Raw genomic sequence first — 19,759 nt, 5'->3', positions numbered from 1 at the left:
CTGGTGGCGCAGTGGTTGAGAATCTGCCTGCCAATGCAGGGCACACGGGTTCGAGCCCTGGTCTGGGAAGATCCCACATGCCGTGGAGCAACTAGGCCCGTGAGCCACAATTACTGAGCCTGCGCGTCTGGAGCCTGTGCCCCGCAACAACAGAGGCCGCGATAGTGAGAGGCCCGCGGACCGCGATGAGGAGTGGCCCCCACTTGCCACAACTAGAGAAAGCCCTCGCACAGAAACGAAGACCCAACACAGCCATAAATAAATAAATAAGAAGACTTTAAAAAAAAAAAAAAAGGGACATATACCACAATGTTCATTGCAGCACTATTTACAATAGCCAGGATGTGGAAGCAACCTAAGTGTCCATCAACAGATGAATGGATAAAGGAGATGTCGCACATATATAAAATGGAATATTACTCAGCCATAAAAAGAAATGAAATTGAGTTATTTGTAGCGAGGTGGATGGACCTAGAGTCTGTCATACAGAGTGAAGTAAGTCAGAAAGAGAAAAACAAATACCGTATGCTAACACATATGTATGGAATGTAAAAAAAAAAAAAAAAAGGTTCTGATGAACCTAGGGGCAGGACAGGAATAAAGACGTAGACATAGAGAATGGACTTGAGGACACGGGGAGGGGGATGGGTAAGCTGGGACGAAGTGAGAGAGTAACATTGACATATATACACTACCAAATATAAAATCGATAAGCTAGTGGGAAGCAGCTGCATAGCACAGGGAGATCAGCTCTGTGCTTTGCGACCATATAGAGGTGTGGGATAAGGAGGGTGGGAGGGAGATGCAAGAGGGAGGGGTTATGGGGATATACGTGTGCATATAGCTGATTCACTTTGTTATGTACAGCAGAAACTAACACACCATTGTAAAGCAATTATACTCCAATAAAGATGTTAAAAAAAAGAAAAGAAAGAAATACATCTGCTAAGATGTTACAGTCTATGGGCAGTGTCATTTCTACCCACCTCTCCAAACAGAAATCCCCATGGGCCAAAGTAGATGATGATATGTGTGATAGCTTACCAGTGGCACAATTAATCAGACAACTCTCAGAGGAGAAGCACAAGAGAGTTGCCACTACAAATCATAAATACTGATAAGAAATAGGAAGGAAAGTACCCTTAACTTGGCAGGGTCAGGTCAAGACTGGTAACAGAGTCTAAGTCCTGGGTAGGCTATTTCTAAGTCACATGCCCCTTCTTTCTTCTTAGGGACAGTCTGCCACATCCTCAGAACTGAGGGAATCATTATTATACTAAGAGAGTCACATGAGTCACTTTTCCACTCCCCATCCCTACTCAGGGATCATTTCCTGTTTGTCAGGGAAGACATTTTTATGACTTCCTTAACAGTCTATCCCACTGAGGAATCCTTTTATGATTACATGCATCTTGGCTATTAACTAATGGGATCCCCCACCAAGTTCTCTAGAGTTGCTACTACCTAATCCTATACTTGGCAGCAGCAGATAGCCATTCACTCATGATGCATGCCCCCCTTTCACAGTATAGAATTGTCAGAGAAGTGGCTTCCTGCCAAGGGACTGTATTTCCTAGATCCCTTGCCAGTAAGATGTGGTCATAATAATACTGGGTTCTTGACCGCAGAATGTGAGAGAAAGTGATGTGCAGCCCCTCCCAGGCCTGGCCGACAAAGACCTTCCATGTGTCTCCGTCTTCCATGTCTTTTTTCCTCTCCACCCCCTGGAATGGAGATGGTGCAGAGGGCAACCTGAGAAGTCACATGGTGGTAGGGCCTCTGGAAATGACTATGTGGAGGGCTACTGTGCCAACTCTCTCCACATCCAGTATGCCATGAGAGCAAGAAGAAAGTCTGTCGTGAGGGAGTTATGCATATTTTTAAGTCTGTGTGAGATAGTAGTTAATGTAAGCGAATTTGTTAACATATGTGATTGCATATTCCAAGGCAGTATTAAAAATGCACTTTCAGAGAAGGTAAAGCATAGTGATCAGATCAGTCAGAATTTGGGGGGGGGCGGTCAGTGTAGGCAGAAGCAGAATCCTTTCCTCAGCCACTTGGGTAGATGGCCAATTCAGGATCTTAATTTATTAAATTTTAGTTTATTAAAACGCAGGATAATGTACCACAAACTGTTGATTTTACCTTTATTTTAGAGCTGATGCAAAAAAAGACAAAAATATTGATTATCACCCCCACCCTGCTCAGGTTGTTCCAGAAATAAATCCTCCTTTATGCTTAGAAGACAGCACCAGTTAAATCTCATAAAGTGTGCGCATGGTTGGAAAGGGCAAAACAAGATGCTCAGAAAAAGGAATTACAGATGTTAATTCTAGGGCTCATTGCTCTTTCTGAAGCATTCTTTGTTTTCATTGCTTTGGTACCTACACCTTAAGCTTAGAGTTTAACAAATTAGAAACTGGCCACAGGCATCTAAGAATTGTTCTTTATTTAAAAACATGTCCATGAAAAGCCAAGGAAATACAGAGGTGAGGCAGCACCAAAGCCTTCTGAGCCGAGGTTGGAAGTGCTTCTGATTTTTCCAGAAATTCCCACTGGTGTTATGACTCAACAATGTGTTGCAATCAGTGGAGGAAAGGGGCAGAGTGACAGCTGAAATGCAAAGAAGTGTGCACAACCCAGAGCCATTTCAGCTATTTACCGAAATCCAAGTGCTCCCGTGGGATGTCTTGCAACACATGTTCTGTTGAGAAAAACAGGTTGCGAACCATGGGGTTATTGCAATAAACACCACTTGTGATGAACAGGATTTGTAAGTTTAAATTTTTTTCAAGGTTTGTCTTCCTCACTATTCAATCAACTCTATGAGGACAGAGACAATGACACCACTGTACCCCAGCCCCGGCACACAATAGGTACAATAAATATATGTTGTAAGGATGGATGGAAGGAAGGATGGACTCTACCCAGCTCAAGTATAAGTAGGAACATCGTCTGGTATCAGAAGAGAGAGAACAAACCACATAGAGGCATATAATTTTTAGTGTTTGAAAAATGGCATTGAATTAGGACTAATAAATCTTGGATAATTGCACCTCTTTCAGTGCCCAAGCTACATTTTTACATCACTTTGAAACCCCAAAGTAAATACTTTCCCAATGTTTGCTTGGCTGATAGGAAGTGCTTTAATAAAAACGTAGTCTCTAAGTTGCCTGCCATCATCAGGGGAAAGGAGGTCACTTCCAGGCCCAGAAGAACTCGAAGGTGGCAGGGTTCCAACGCTCCAAAGGGGCCAGCCTTACAGCTCCTCACTCCGTCACTGCTCACTTCCTCCAGCTTGAAAGTGGAGTAAGTGTGTATGGCCTGGGTGATAAGTGGGAAGAACTTTGATCAACAAGAACACGTTGGACACCATGAGGCAATAGGATTTTACTGACCACGGCATGACTGGGATTCACTCTCTGTTCTGACGTTAGGAAGAATTTTAGGTGTTGGCAAAGTCAAAAGATTTTCCCTTTGGTCACATTACTCAAAGGATAAGCTGTCTACAACCCAGCAGCACTTGTCCATACTCCAGGACTCGGTTTATGACTACTCTGAGACAAACATCTGCCTGTGCAGTTTGTCCTTCCATCCAGTCTACCCTCTGGGGTCCAGGCCCTTGATGAGTCTCATACCCAGTGCCATTTGCCTCATTACCCTGAACCAGGAAGCAAAGAGCATCACACTGATACAATAAGACATTTATCTGGCCAAGGTCTCAAGGACGGGACCAGGCTCAGTTGACCTGAGCGCACCCATTCAACATGTTCACATGTCCCCATCCCACCCCACCCACATGAGATGGCTCCTGAGCCTGAGGTCTCTATCCCAAGAACCTCAGTTGAGAAATCACGAAGGCAGCTTCAGTGCTGCTCAAGAGCCTGGGTATTGTAGCAGCCTGGGGGCAGGTTGTCCCTAATGTTCTCCAGGTTCTTCACATCAGCCAGAATCCCATCTATGCTTGTCTCCAGCGAACGGAGGTGGCCCCTCTGAGAGCTTGCCCTCTCCTCCAGCTTTGACATCAACGGCCGCAGCTGACTGTTGATCTGGGCCTTGGCTCGGAAAAGCTTCTGTTCCAATAAGATCAGCCCCTCTTCATCCATACTGCCAGGCTGGTCTATTTTAGGAAACAAGAAAGGAGTTAACAGAGGAAAAAGCTGTGGTTAGATCTCCTTGAACATATGCAGGCCCTTCTGTAACTTTAACTAATTTCCATTTTCACCTACCCAGAGCAAATAGTATGCTGTACATTTGAAAGGCTTATTTTAAATTAGAAATAATCTAGAAGAAATTCTGAGAGCACGAGCCTCATTATTGGGTTTTGAACAACCCAGTTTAAGCCTCTGGACTCATTAGCTCAGCAAGATGAAGCTTGGATTTCTGTTTTCCTGTTAGAGGCAACAGCTCCTGCTCTGAAAAGATGAAGGCCGAAGGTCATAGGGACTGAATACTGCTCAAGGTGTCTTCCCAACTCAACTCATCCCTAACGTCAGAATCAACTCCGAATTCTGCTTTCTGAACCACCCTTAGGAAATCTCTTGCTGTTTTCTATTAGAAGACCTTTAGGAACTGGCTGGGCTTCAGGGTTTAGAGAGGCCAAGGTGTGCCTTGCTATTTGAGGGATGAATTCCAGCTGTTATGAAATGATGTAAGACTTCATTCTGGCCTGAAACAGTGGGAATCTGGCTAGATATTAGTTTATTTCCAATATGAAATGTGGTCACATTTGTCCAGGTATGTTTCACCCATAAACAATCTGACACTGTCAGCATGAAGGGCACCTGGCCAGACCCATTTGGTTTGAAAGGGTCTGAGTGGTCCTTAGTCAATTCAAACTCAAGGTCAGGTGCAGTGATAGCATTTGACTGCAGAAGTTTATCACAACTAGAGCGATTAAATTGTTATTGCTCTGGGACTCAGGAGAGCAAACAGAGTAGAAACAGCACTACAAAAAAAATGTTGATCCAGTGGATCAGTCCTTCACCTGCGGACAGGGGAGAATTCCAGAATTTAGGGTGCTACAACATGCAGGGAAAGTGAAGCAAGCTTGGGGACAAAATGTCCATGGGGAGGCAGCATGAGCTTCTCGAAAACAGCAGGAACACTGGAGACAGAGACCTCGGTTAGAATCCTGCCTCCACAACTTACTATGTGATCGGTGGGACAGTATTAAACTCCCTGAGCTTCCGTTTACTCCTCTGTGAAATAAAATAATAAAAATAATAAAACTTGGGGCTTCCCTAGTGGTGCAGTGGTTAAGAATCCGCCTGCCAATGCAGGGGGCACGGGTTCGAGCCCTGGTTCAGGAAGATACCACGTGCCACAGAGCAGCTAAGCCCGTGCGCCACAACTACTGAGCCTGCGCTCCAGAGCCTGCGAGCCACAACTACTGAGTCCACGCACCTAGAGCGCGTGCTCTGCAACAAGAGAAGCCACCGCAGTGAGAAGCCCGAGCACCACAATGAAGAGTAGCCCCCGCTCACCACAACTAGAGAAGGCCCATGCGCAGCAATGAAGACCCAATGCAGCCAAAAATAAATAAAATAAATAAATTTTAATAACAATAATAATAATAAAACTTACTTTATAGGGCCTTTAAAAGACTTAAATGATCTTCCACCACGAAAAACCTGGCATAGTGCCTGTCACACAGTAAATGTTTGACAGTTCCCATCCAGCCTCTCTCCCCACGCTCTCACTTTCTCTTTAAAGGCCCTGTTAGTTTCATTGCCTTTTTCAGAACACTAAGCGAAATCACTCAACTCTCCACTGGGGAGGGTTTATTTATTTATTTATTTTTTACCCTTAGAGGGTCTTTTACTCTTTGGGGCTCATTGGATCACAAAGCAAACCTGTCAGGATAACAACACAGACAATATTGGTCTCTCGGGGTGATGATGACACTCCACAGACAAATCCGGTTTTAAAGAGGTTCTCCTGGGGGCTTCCCTGGTGGCGCAGTGGTTGAGAATCTGCCTGCCGATGCAGGCGACACGGGTTCGAGCCCTGGTCTGGGAGGGTCCCACATGCCGCGGAGCAACTGGGCCCGTGAGCCACAACTGCTGAGCCTGCGCGTCTGGAGCCTGCGCTCCGCAACAGGAGAGGCCGCGACAGTGAGAGGCCCGCGCACCGCGATGAAGAGTGGCCCCCGCTTGCCTCAATTAGAGAAAGCCCTCGCACAGAAACGAAGACCCAACACAGCCAAAATAAATAAATAAATAAATAAATAAATAAATAAATAAATAAAAAGGAGGTTCTCCTGAATGTTGCTGGAATCTCTGACTGAATCCCTAGTTCCATATATGCTGCAGTCCAGGCTTGATGAAACAGGCCAATAAGTGTTTGATATCAGTTCTACCCAAGCCCATAATTTTAATTTATGTGAGTTTTCTTTTGGATGGGATTCTGTGAGGAAACCTGAGCTGCTGCCACACGGTGCCATCAAATCTATTTTATCCTAAAATTTTGCAGTATCTCATGGACCTACCACCTTGACATTTCTTTGGGGTCATCTACCTGGCAGCTCAAGTTTCCACAACCCGTTACAGCGAGGTGTAACTGTGGTTGGGAGGGACAAGCAACAGAATTGGTGGGTGATTCTTGACCTCACAGACTGGGAGAATCTTCCCCCTCACCACTCCTACTTCCTCAGAGCTCTATGACTTCCCCTCAGTTATTTCAACTGCCTCCTGAACGATCTCATCCTACCTCTTGTCTAACCCACCTTCAAACTCTCCTCCACTCAGCTGCCCCAGTGATCTTTCCAAAATGTACAGCAACAATGTCATCCCTCTGCTTGACACTGTCTACTAAGTTCTCAGGATCAAGGTCAGAATCCTCAGCAGGACTGTCAAACTGTGCAGTATTCTTTTTTCACTGTGAAGCTCGAATCCTGCCTCCACAATTTACTGTGTGGTCTGCAGGACGTTATTAACCTCTCTGAGCCTCAATATTCCTTCCCTACATACACCCAGTTCTTTGACCTACAGACTTTCACCTCCAAGGGCAATAGGTAGGTGCTCGGGTGACCCATCTTAGAGATGGTAAAATAGAGTCCCACAAATGTAAAGAAGTTTCCAGGCCCTGAAGTATCTGGGCCTGGAAACAAGGCAAATTTCCTGATACCCTAAAGGAAAGTTGAGACTCCCACTCATCGGGAGAAGCCCTGAAACACGGCCTGGAAGGTTGTGGATACTCCACATACCTATTAGGTGTAGGATGCCGTCCAATGTGTTGACTGTGTCTTGGATCATAACTCCAGCATTCTTGGCTCTGTTATCAACTCTTTGGGCTTCTGCGATAACCTGAGGAAAACATAAACACAAGCCCATTTTGCAAGGGTGTTCCCACGCTGACAAGGTTAAAGTGCTCTCTGCTGGAAAGCCACGGGAACTTACCGTCTGCACTGCATCCGTATCCGTGCCGAACTCCCGCTCCTTCCTTGCCAGCTCTCCTTCCACTTCCCTCATCTCACTCTTGAGAGTGGCCAGTCCCTTCTCCATGGCCAAGGCTCCATCTGCTGTCACGTTGGCCTCCAAGTTCAGACTCCCCATCTCCTGGGAGAAGAAAAGGAGCCAGGGACGGAAGGAGAGAGAGGGGTAAGGCACAAAAACATCCCAAAGACAACTGCAGAAAAAATACAGCTGCAGCCAGGCCCTGATGGAGTGAGATGAACAATGAGAGAGTCAGACTTGGGGACACACCCTTCCCCAAGCTCTGCCTCAAACAAGTTAATTTGGGGGTATGTCTCCAGGGACGAGGATGATCAGCCCTGAGACGCTGCTTCCCTCTCAGGTTAAGCTCACCAAATGGTGGGTGAAACAGGAACCAGTCGGGAAAACCCAGAGGCTGAGAAACTCATCTCACTCTCTGTCATGTTTCTTTGCTGCTGACATCTTTTGAATGGCTTTACTCCCCAAGACAGTTGAGTTTGGGGTGCAGAGAATGAATGGGCTATAGCTTTGGGTTTTGTTTTTATTAGGATGAATGAATCTTATCAATATCTTTACCAATAAGCTATTATTAGGCATCAAGTTACACAGACGCCTCTGTACTAGAAGCCATGTGAAGAGAAGCACAGGAAATTGGTTTCTACCCTCAAGGGACCTAAGATTTGAGATGATTTTTGGAAGTTACCAAGTGGTCCAAGGGTGAGGCCACACAGTCTAGATATCAAGAGTTCCCTCTGGGCTTTCTAGAGTTGCTTAAGCTTTCTAGAAGTCATGCTTAAACAAGAACTACGAAGCTCTCGTCCAGCTGAGAAGCACTCTTTCTACTGTAGCACTTAACATATGGGTTGTAAGTGTAACTAGCCTGTCCTTTCCCATTACACTGAATGCTCTCTGAAGAGAAGGACTGGGTCTTTCCCATGTCCGTATCCCGAGCACCAAGCACAGTGCTGGCACAGAATGGAAGGAAAGAGAAAAATGAGTAAGTGGAGCTTAGACATAGAACATAGGGTCAAGGGATCCAGAACTCCAGAATTTCATAATCTTGACTCAAAACACTGGTATAGTTGCTACAAGTTGAATTGTGTCCCCCAAAAGGATATGTTGAAATTCTAAACCCCAGTACGTCAGAATGTGACCTAATTCGGAAATAGGGTTGTTGCATATGTAATTAGTTAAGATAAAGTCATATTGGAGTAGAGTGGGCCCCTAAGCCAACACGACTAGTGTCCTTATAAGAAGAGTTGGAGACACCCAGGAAGAAGAGCTCCATGTGATGACAGAGGCAGGGACTGGAGTAAAGTCGCTGCAAACCAAGGAACACAAAGGACTGACAGCCACCACGGGAAGCTAGGAAGAGGCAAGGGAGGTTTCTACCCAGAGTCTTGGAGAGAGTATGGCTCTGCTGACACCTTGGTCTCAGACTTCTAGCCTCCAGAACTGTGAGAGAAGCAATTCCTGTTGTTTTAAGCCACACAGTCCGTGGTACTTTGTGAGAGCAGCTCCAGGAAACTAATACAATAGTCTATATAAACAACAGTCTTGGATGGTTCTTCTCATGGTGTTGTCCAAAAAGGGAGCTGAAAATGGTGGGCATGGGGCAGCAGTGCTCAGCCAATGATAGCCCTGTGAACCAATCAACAAGAGGGTCAGCCAAGTGGCTCTAGGGCCGCCATGGACCATAACAGAACCCTACGGGTCAACATGAGCCCAGCGCTCTTGCTCCCTGAACATTACCCTTGCGTTTGGAGCTGCTCTCCCCAAACTGCACCTCGATGTCCCTTTACCTGTTCTATGTTGCCGGTGATCTCCAGGGCTTCCCCGGCTGCGTTCTTTGCCCTCTGGGCGTCAGCAGCAGCACCGCCCAGGGCTGTTTCCGCTCGCTTGGTCTTGTCGCTGGCATCTGCAACCTTCTGGCTGATGTAGGAGAGTCTCTTCATGGCCTCTTCAGCTTCTGCTTTTCTGTCTTCAACCTGCAGGTCAAACTCTGAAATGCAGATAAGAAAATATTGCTGTAAAGTTGAAAATTAGCTTCCAACGGAAGATGAAAGTGGCTGAGGTTTTTAAGAAAAATTCCAGAAAGAGTGTTAATACTGCCCAGGTGGTGAGAGTGTGGAAAGTTGTGGCTATTACTCTTTCTTGTCCAGGAGAAAGCATCTTAAAGGAGGCACTGAACTAACCATCAACAATCAGCCTGCCCTGGGCCCCCATCATTGCAAAAGTGAACCCCAAAGTGAATCAGAAGCAGATGGAATCTTTGAAGCCCAAAGTTTCAAGCCAGAGCCTTAAACCCTAAGCTGCCAATGGCAATAGCTGGGGATTGGACAGAATGGGTAGAGAGGTACTTTCTGTGAAGAAAATCCTAAGACTTAGGAATGTTTATTTTTTGTTTTTAGTGAAGAAGACTGAAACTTTAACCAAATCTCTACAAGGCATAAACCTGGATTACCTGGAATCTAGATGCTATGACAAAGCTTGCTTTATTATTACCACAAAGCAACCTCACTGGTTCTGTCAATATATTGGAACCAACCAGGCGAAAGAAGAAAAGAAAGAAAGAAAGAAAAAGAAAGAAAGGAAGGAAGGAAGGAAGGAAGGAAGAAAAAAAGAAAGGGAGAAAGGAAAGAAGGAAGGAAGAAGAAAGAAAGAAAGAAAGAAGAAAGAAAAGAAAGAAAGAAAGACGAAAGAAAGAAAGAAGAAAGAAAGAAAGAAAGAAAGAAAGAAAGAAAGAAAGAAAGAAAGAAAGAAAGAAAGAAAGAAAGAAAGAAAGAAAAGAAAGGGGGAGGGAGGGGGGAGGAAGGAAGGAAAGAAGGAAGGAAGGAAGGAGAGAAAGAAAGGAAGGAAGGAAGAAAGACAGGAGGGAGGGAGGGAGGAAGGAAGGGAAGAAAGAGGGATGGAGGGAGGGAGGGAGAGAGACAGAGAGAGAAAGGAAGAAAGAAAGAAAGAGAGAGTGGGGCAGGGAGGAAAAGAAAAGAGAATTATCTGTATGGTAGTGGGATATTGGATCTGTGAGGAACCTTAGAGGTCATTTAGTTCAAATTTCTCCAGAGGGGAACGTTAGAATCTAGAAAGGCTATGTGACTTGCTTATGGTCACACAGCCAGCTCAGTCCAGTCATATGGCTGAGCAGAGATCAGAACTCAAGCCTTTTGACATTTAGTTCAATTCTTTCTACTACATCAAATATTTTTAAATATTTTTCTTTAGAAAGATATTTATTAAGTGTCTATTAAATACCCCAATGTACCTGTCACTTAGATTTATAAAGATTCAAAATAAACCAAAGTCATGGTTATAACTTTAAAATACTCAAGTGATCTGAACCACGAAATACTCACCTCTGAGGTTCTTTAAGATGTTCTCAACTTCATAAAAAGTGGCATTGCCCATACTTAGTGCTTCTTGGGCTCTGCTTTTAGCAAGGTTGGCACGGGAAAGCAGTTGATCTGATTTCTGTAAATAGGCAGGCAGAACAAGATTAGAGTAAATGTAACACACACCCAGGAAGTGCCCTCCTGCCAGCATATTCACTCTGACACACTTCTCTTCATGACAACAGAGAGCTGTGATTCGCCAAAGAGTCTAGGGGTGCTGTAGCAAACTGCTCCACAACCTGGGGCAGCACAAACTTTATAACCCAATGACCCAATAGGATCCCACATCGAGAACAGTCTCAAGCTCTAGACCACTATCAGGTACAAGAACAGTTTGCAAATCCTAATTTTAAACTCTAGATACTTCCTGAAACCAAGCTAATAGACAGAGCCAGACCAAAATTAGGCCCAGTAAGCCTGAGTCCTATTCCTAGATTTGAGGGCTGACTCAGTGGTGGAGCTGAGCTAATTACATCAAGGTCTCTATAAGCAGCAGTATCATGACCTTTCGAGAGTTTTTGATGGTTCTTCTTACAGCATTAATTCACATGGTAGCCCTTCAATACATGTTTGTTGAATGAACAAACTAACAAAGGATACCTGTCTCCCATTCTTCCCATTCTGTAAGAGCTTCCGGGTTTCTTCTTCCCAGTTTCCCAGATTGCTTTGCACACGCTTGAATTCATCCACACGCTTAGTCACCAGGCTTGAGACAGAGTCAGCTTTCTGTCTGATCCTCTTCGTTTCTACCTGTGAGCCCCCAAAAATGAATGAGCCTTACTTTCTGCTCACCAGTTGTCACACCAGCCTTCCTAGCACCTGCCATCATTGTTTGAAAACAACTGTCCAGGCCCAAAGTCTAACAGAAATGAGGCAATATTCCTCATGAAAGTCAGGCAACAGGTCTCCCAAACATCAAACAGGTTTTAGGCCTGCTTTATCTTTTTTATTATTATTTTACGTGTTAGTTTATATATACATGGGAAAATTTTTGTGGAAATCATTGTGAGTACTTTTTGCCATAGGTAGAAAGCTGAATCTTAACCTAATAAATTTGCAATTATTAAGGGAAGATAACAGAAACAATGCCAAACTTTTGAGAAAAACAAAAGCCTTCTGAGTGGCCATACGTGGAGATACACTATAGGTTGGACCCAAATGTAAATATCAAACTTTATCTATAATAATTTCCCACAGGTTTCAACAGTCCCCAGAACTAGGAAAGAGATAGAAAACTTTTATCCACTAATAGGAATAGGTTCAGGATGTGAGCCATGGCCTTATCAGGGACCAAGATTGGGGTTTAAGAACAAGGATAATTAATACTCTTTCTAATCTAAAGCAAGAAAAGTCAATATGGAGAAAAAAACCGAATGATTGAACGATTCAATGGAACCCCCAGAGAAGAAAGCATTATGGCCCTTCTTCTGTACATCAGTGCGTAAGTTAGGTGCCCTTACCTGAAAGGACTGATCATTGACCCCCTGAAGCTGAGATGCTGAATCGAGAAGGCGGAGACTATGCTGATAAGACCTATCTGCTTCAATGTCAGTTTGAGTGACCTCCCTTGACAACTGCTGGGCCAGAGACTTGGTTTTCTCCAATCTGCAGGGAGTGAAGAAAGAGGACTTTGAGAATTCACTCTTTTTTATTAAAAGCAAAAATTCATCCTGTTAAAAGTATGTAGTCGGGATTATTGGAAGAACCAGACGAGACGTGTCCCTTTCCACAGTTTAAACATAGACCTTAAAGTTTATACAGGTTGGGTCAGAAAAATTCAACCCAAGTTCCCTAATTTTTTTTTCCCCCAATTCTTGATCATATGAATATATTATGTTTATCTGAGCCATGCCATCAGATGAGTGTACTCACATCCTTTAAACACCACAGACGGTGACCGTATCTCCAAATATACAATCTCTCAATCAAAACACAAAGTTTACTTAATCAACCTTTTCTTCCAGCCTCAAAGGCGTCTGTTTTCCTCCAAAGTAATACTCTCATCCTCTCGTCCCTCTTGGTATTGATGTACTTCTAAAGAAACACAGCACCCCTCAGACGTGGTTTGCATTGAACCCTGGGAGGGAGCGGATTATATTGGCCCGTGTGAGGACCCGTTGAAACGTACTTTCCCACAAGCCCTTGCACCACGGAGCCGTCCAGCCTGCCGCTTCCGCTTCCTTCACTCAGAGCCTTGCGCGCCAAGGATAGGGCTTGTTTGGAGTAGTCCTCGGTTTCCCTGGCCAGTTGCTCCATGTTATTGGCTGACTCAACGTGGCTGAAAGGATCAAAAACCAAGAATTTGAGTTTTCACGGCAAAGAGCTTCCTTTAGGGCTTTTATTTAAATGAAAGGAGAGGAGTAAGGGAACTGGTTGGAGGAGAAAAACCAAACAGAATTGACCCAGATGAGATGGAGCTCCTCTAATAGAGGAGCTATCGAGAAGCAGAGGGTGTTCTGAGAAGTAGCCTCATGTCCTAGACTTTTTTGGTCATCTACTCCATCTATGGCATAATCAGTGGAAGCTATGGAGATGGGTGGGGGAAGTCTCAGGGGGATAAAATATTGCATTTATAAACTGTTTTCTGCAGGAGAAGCCCCTAGGTTTTATTCCATTCAGGAGCCAACTCCCTGTTCACTTTTGCTGCTTCTCTGAACTGAGCCCACCACTAAGGGGGACAAAGCCTGTCAGTAAAAGTCCCCCAGTTGCTTTTGTCCTCCTGGTTCTAGAAAGTGATGGAAACGAGCTCAGGAGGCAGCGCGCGCTGCAAGAACACAAGCCAGCCCCCTTCTGCTAACAATTTCATTTGGGATTAGCAGAGCCTGCCACCCTGCTGAGCCCCTCCGCCAAGAGCAAACCTCTTCAGTATGGTAGGATTTATAGTCAGGCAAGGACTAAGGAGCTGCCTGTTATCACTGGGGGCCTGCAGAGCCGGTTTTCAGGAGGACCTTCCCCCTCTGCAGACTTGGCCACCACAGGCCAGCAAACAGCTCGCTGCTACTTGTTCCCAGGCTTGGTGTGGGAGCCTGGGAGTCCCTCAAAGGTGCAAAGCATTCTTTTCCAAGGGCTGATTCATTTGATGGGACCCAAGGAATTACATCTGACATACACCAAAGCCATGCTGTTGAGTCATAGAGAAATCTGCGAGAGAAACATCCCTGCCCCCAACTCCTGCCAAATGACCTTGCCCAGTGGCCATCTATATACACTAAAAGCCAAGGGGTTAAAAAAATGGCTTCAGGGCAGGGGGGATGGCTGCAAAGGAACCTGGAGATAATGAATATGCTTTGGTCCTGAGTACCCCGCAGCGCTGTTCAAGTCTGGCCTTGCAGAGGTGGTCTGAAGCAGAGGTGCCCTCCAGTACTGCTCACCTGTCTGCCAATCTCGTGGCCTCCTGAGCTAGACTTTTAAAGCCGTTTGGCCCCATATAGTGCTCTGAGGGAGGAACGTCCTGTGGAAAAAGGACAATTGGTTAAGGCTTCGCCGTGAGCCTAAATATGAGCCATGGAGCCTAAGCAGGTTCTGCACCTGTTCTGTCAGAGCCACTCGTCATTAGCCACACAGCATTCTACAACGTGACACATCGAGCCCCTGGTCACGATGGTCATTACATTAAAAAATGTATAGACAAGAATAAAATAGAAATCCAAGTTTAAAGGAAGTCTGTATATAAATATAGATGCATTTTAAAATATATACATGTTTATATTTGCATATGTATTCAAAGTCCAGTAGAACATAGACCAAGTTTTAATGGTAGTTATTTCTTAGCAATGAGATCATAGGGGATTTTTATGTATTTTCTGAATTTTTTCCAAAAGGAAGATCAATACACACTATTTTTAAATCCTTCATTTTCTCAGCATGATATCTGATTATCTTCCAATTTTCTTTATCCACCTCCTATCCACCCACTTACATTATTATCACCACTGCCTTCTTTATTCAGAACGAGAAGAGTGCTGATTCAAACCTCTCCCTCCGACCACGCTACAAACTACGTCATTAAGAAAATCATACTGGCAACATTTTTTTTCCCTATTTTAAGAACCATGTCGTTATTGGCCTCCTTCCTTCCTTTCTTCTTCCTTCCCTTTCTTCCTTTTTCATCTGTTCTTTATTTCTTTCTTCCTCTCTCTCTTTCTTTCTTACAGCAAACATTTATCACAGCCACACATTGTGCTACGGGCTGAGAATGTAAACATGAACAAAATTGAACCCTGCCCTCTGGGAACTAACAAGCTAGAAGATTTGCAGAAAGAAGGGAGAAGAGACGGCCAAGTTGAGGCTATGGGTAGCAAGAAATGAACTAGGAGAGGAACATAACACAGTAAAATGGGAACCTGCAGGAAGCCAAAGAACATAAAGAAAGGTGCGACTGCTGCAAGGAAGAGAAGTCTGTCTGCCAGAGAGACCAGAAAACCTGAGAGACAAGGTGAGCCTGTGACGTGGGCAGTGGGTCTTCCATCTCAGCAATGACTCTCAGCCCCCTAACCCAGCACCACCTACGGTGTTTCGCAGGGCAGCTTCGCTTTCCTCCAGGCTCAGGCGCATCTGAGTGATTAGCCTGTGAGTATCCTGAACTCGGTTCTGATGCTGGCTGCCCAGGGCCCGAACTCTTTCCACAGTCATCTTGAGGTCATCCAGGCGGTTCCGGTAGCTATTCTCTTGGCTCCTGGCCTTGGCCAACTGGAGATTGAGGGATCTAATAGCACCTGAACACCAACAGGAAAGGGAGGATGAGCGCTTTGGGGGCCAAGTCATCAAACATAACGGAGGGTTGAAAAAGTGACTTTGACTGGCTTATGGCAAAATGGTAAAAACCCGACATATGAATGCATGCAACTGCTCTTTTATCTCCATCATTCAGATCCCAGGAGAACATCACAGACAGTGCTTCCACCTCCGCAAGGGCTAGGCAGAGACATCTGCTGAACTGTTACCACCGAAGATTCTGTGACCTAGTGTATTGCTTTCTAGGACTCTGAATTCTCTCCTTTGTGAAGGGAAATTGGCCTTCATCACCTTCTGAAATCTGGGCTTCTCTCAGAATGTCCCGAAGGGTCTGCTCAACCCACTGCATCCTGCCCTCCAGCTCTGTGTTGGGTACTGTTCCACCGCCACCCTGAGCCTTTGAAATCAGGGTCTCCAGGCTCTGGAGCTGCTGCATAAACTGATCCATCTGAAACCACATACGGAAGAGGATTAGAACAGATGACAGAGTTCGTGGTCAAATAGCAGGTACCCAGGGGCTAGTAGCTAAAAGCCCAGAAATGCTTGGCACGTCATGTTAAAGTTCAGATTCTAGAGCCTAGACTTTCTGAGTCTGAATCCTGGCCCCACTACTCACTAGCTGTGTGACCTTGGTTAAGTCATTTTCTTTATCCATAGGATGGGGATGATGATAATAATATCTCACAGACTTATTACTTGGACTAAATGAGTTAGTATTTGTATAGTACTTAGAACAGTGCCTGGAATAAAGTGCTATAGAGGGCTGGTTAAATAGATAAATTTTAAAAAATAGGTTGAGTTTGTTCTACATTTGGGTTCTGTTTGGGCCCTTTCCTCCCCTACCCTTCACCCCAGTAAAATATTAATTAATAATTAACAACAACAACAGCAATTTCATTCTTCTCTGGAATTTGATTGAGAAATTTCTGGAGACTATTCCTGTTTCGACAGCCTTGACACCTCTGGACTCCTCATATCTTTTATACGTTTATGTCTTCTTCATTTATTTAATAAGGACATCTCTTGGAAAAAAATCCAGCTAGAAAGTGGCATATTATAATGGAAAGAGCACCGAATTCAGAATCAGGGGACATGGATGGCATTCTCAGTTCCACCTGGCCATGTGACTTTGAAAAATTACACATTTTTCAAAACTTTGTTTGCTCAGTGAAAGCTGAGATCAGAATGCTTTTCCTTCCAATTTGACTAAGTTACCATGAGTACCGAATGCGACAGTATCTGCAAAGGGGGTTTTGAAAACGGTAAATATAAGAACATATGCCTGAAGTATTATTACTAGTATATGGAAATTTTTTTAACATAGCAATTTTTAAAGAAAGAAATAGTAATCCCCGCCCCCGTCCCCAGGAGCCTAGGAGAGTCCTGGATTTGTGACAGAACCACCCAGGAGACACTTCAGGATTTTACTCGTGCGGGTGAGGTCTAGCTAGCATGCGCACCTGAATCTTCACTTGATTATAGCAAGCCGGACAGTTGGTTAATGCTGCATGCTCACAGTTGAGGCCGCCAAATCCTGGCTTGCAAACGCAGCTGCCATCACTTCTACACTCCACGGGCTCCGAGCCCATTGGGTTGCAGTTGCAAGCTAGAGAAAAAAAGACGGACAAACAGGAAGCTTTCATGTCAAGCTAATTCCAGAAACTGGAGCTATAGCAAAGATAAAAGGAAGATTGAGTCACCAAGGGCAAAGAATCCTTCTTTGCCCTTGTTGATTCATATTGTGTTAGATTCATTTCTTGGCTATGCCTGCAAGCACATTCCCGCAACACAGAGAGGTCTTCGGAATCATCTGGCAAGTTTGTTTGGAGTGTGTGTCTGGATGAAGAGACACTACAACAGTTCATCCTTTCTAGTGGCACTTACTTACTTCCTCCCATTAAATCATAAGCCTGTTGGATATTCTGCAGACACTCTGGCTTTGCTCACAGGGAAAATAACATTTCTTCTGGGCCTATATGTGCCAGAAGTAGACATCTCTCTGTATATTACAGATGAGGAATATGAGCTCAGAGAAGCTGAGTAATTTGACCTAGGACACACAGAAAGAAAATGGCAAGCTGGAATGAGAACCTGGAAAGAGCCGGTGATATTTTCCTTCTGCAGTAAAGCAGTACCTTTATTCAATCAAATTGATTCAGTGCCACTATGTGCCATGTTCAGTTCTAGGAACTGAGGATGTAACAGTGGGTGAGACACTACTGTACTGGAGTGATTCTTTGGGTTACTCCACCTTCAGTGCTCACAAGACACTTGGTAGTATGATCATATGTCTAAGCGTACTGTCATTATTTGCTTACATATTTGTGTGTCTTCCTTATTAGCATATGAGCTCTTTGGGAGCTGGGGCTGATTTATTCATTATTATAACCTTGGTATCTAGCTCCACACTGGGTACATGGTAAGTGCTTGATCAAAGATAGTTGAGTGAAAAACCGTATGCTCTAAAGGCAGTGAAATCTCTATTAATAGCACCTTATAGATGGAATTATCTAGTTTATAGCGTGCTTTCTCATATGCTATTTTATCTTTGCAACCACTTTGAGTAAAATGTTAATCATCCACATGAGGAAACTGAGGCTCAGAGAGATTAATTGGCATGATCAGCGTAATACAATAGGTGTGTTAAAAAAACTGGACTTGAACTCAGTACCGCTGATGTCATGTGGATGCTTCCTATCATAGGACATCACAGCTAACCCACAGGCTGGGGTCAGGGCAGGTGGAATTCATGCCCCTGGGCAGAAGCCCCAAGTTGCACAGAGGTCCTCAGCATTTCCGGGGCTGGGGACTCTGGTGTGGGTGGGGGAGTGGCTCTGGGCTCCCTGCAGACCTCCTGGGGGACCAGGAGTCCTCCAGTCTGGGTCCCCAAAGGCACTCTGAACCTTAAAATGAGGAAGCTCCTGAGTTCTGGGCACCAGGGCTGGTCTGGGAGCTTTGTGACCGAGGGGTGAGTCTGTGGGGTAGGCCAGCTCCCTAGAACGGAATTTGCCTCTAGAACAGAACACGTTCGAAGGTTTGAAAGAAGGGCTGAGCAAGAGGCCTGATCTGCACATTCATGCTTTGATCTGAAGCGGCCCCCAGGAATGCTCCACGGGAGCTACTGCTTTGAAGCCCAGTCTCCTTAGGAGACGTTTGGACTGTTACCTTTCTGTACATCAATCGCACTGACTTCCTGAGAGGGTCTCTTCAACTGCTTTACAGCCCACTCCCCTCCCACTTCAGTGTGTTCAGGCTTAGTCTCGAGCCCTTTATCACCTTCCGCTTACGGGTCTGGCAGCCCCTCCCTGCCTACCAGACTCAGGACTGGGTGCTGGAAGCAGCCCCATTTCATCTCCTCTTCCACTCTGGAGCGTAAACCTGACCTTTTGCACTTCTCCCGCCCAGCTTTAACCCTTTCAACACCCTCCAGCTCTGACTCCAGAGCCCTGATGCAGGGGACACTGGTCTTAAGACCTCTGACAGGCGAAAGGTCCAGGCTGTTCACGAGCCAGTCAGTCAGAGAAACCAAAGTAGCATCACGATATTACCTGCTGTTGGCCTTGCTGATTTGTGTGTTCTTACACGTGTACACACACAGGCGTGCGCACACGCACACACACGCACACACAGGCTGTCCAATCCGTCTAGGGGTGCAGTCCTACCTCGACACTTGTCCACTGGGTTGGGAGCCAAGGGGTCCCCAAAGTAGCCTGCTTGGCACTGGTCACAGTGGGTACCGGCTGTGCCGTGGAGGCACTTCAGACACCTGCCCGTCAGGTGGTCACAGTTCCCAGAGGCACGGGGGTCCACATTGTTGTTGCACTGACAGGGTTGACAAGGCCTCACTGGGCCGTGTTCCCCAAAGGGGTCCCCAAAGTAGCCATCGGCACAGAGCTCGCAGCGGGCACCTGGAAGGAACAAAGAGCCAAGTCCAAGCGATCATCCATTGGCAGCAAAACCAGAAGCAGAGGCCGAAAGTATAAATAGCCCTCTAGAGGAGCTTCCCCCGTGCACCCCAGAACAGTAGCTTCAGGAGCAGGCGCCCACGGCCAGGGCCTGGCTCTTCCACTCCGCGGTGGTCACAGATTTTAGAACACAAGCGCCACTAGGAGCCTTCCTGCCGGTTAACTAGCTGACTGGGAAAAAGTCAGATTGAGACCCATACCACCAAGACTGCTGCTGCTGAAGATAAACTCTTCT

The 19,759-nt window shown here is 45.4% G+C and overlaps 1 protein-coding gene across 2 annotated transcripts in view; it reads right to left on the bottom strand.

Annotated features, from left to right (window-relative positions):
- Nucleotides 1-2,200: 2,200 nt before the first annotated feature.
- Nucleotides 2,201-19,759, bottom strand: part of LAMC2 (laminin subunit gamma 2) — a 67,327-nt gene continuing 49,768 nt past the window's right edge. For both annotated transcript variants that reach the window (XM_068541374.1, XM_068541373.1), the window contains exons 13-25: nt 19,222-19,467; nt 17,020-17,165; nt 15,851-16,007; nt 15,335-15,540; nt 14,197-14,276; nt 12,954-13,103; nt 12,286-12,430; nt 11,426-11,575; nt 10,790-10,904; nt 9,239-9,438; nt 7,401-7,559; nt 7,208-7,307; nt 2,201-4,120 (exon numbers count right to left, since the gene is read on the bottom strand). In XM_068541374.1, the coding sequence (XP_068397475.1) occupies nt 3,867-4,120; nt 7,208-7,307; nt 7,401-7,559; nt 9,239-9,438; nt 10,790-10,904; nt 11,426-11,575; nt 12,286-12,430; nt 12,954-13,103; nt 14,197-14,276; nt 15,335-15,540; nt 15,851-16,007; nt 17,020-17,165; nt 19,222-19,467 (2,108 nt within the window). In that variant the 3' untranslated portion in view covers nt 2,201-3,866. The remainder of the gene's footprint in view (nt 4,121-7,207; nt 7,308-7,400; nt 7,560-9,238; nt 9,439-10,789; nt 10,905-11,425; nt 11,576-12,285; nt 12,431-12,953; nt 13,104-14,196; nt 14,277-15,334; nt 15,541-15,850; nt 16,008-17,019; nt 17,166-19,221; nt 19,468-19,759) is intronic.

The sequence above is a fragment of the Eschrichtius robustus genome, chromosome 3 (genome assembly GCF_028021215.1).
Source record: "Eschrichtius robustus isolate mEscRob2 chromosome 3, mEscRob2.pri, whole genome shotgun sequence".
Lineage (NCBI taxonomy): Eukaryota > Metazoa > Chordata > Mammalia > Artiodactyla > Eschrichtiidae > Eschrichtius > Eschrichtius robustus.
The sequence above is the reverse complement of the archived record's forward strand: the minus strand, read 5'-3'. Positions and strand labels throughout refer to the sequence as shown.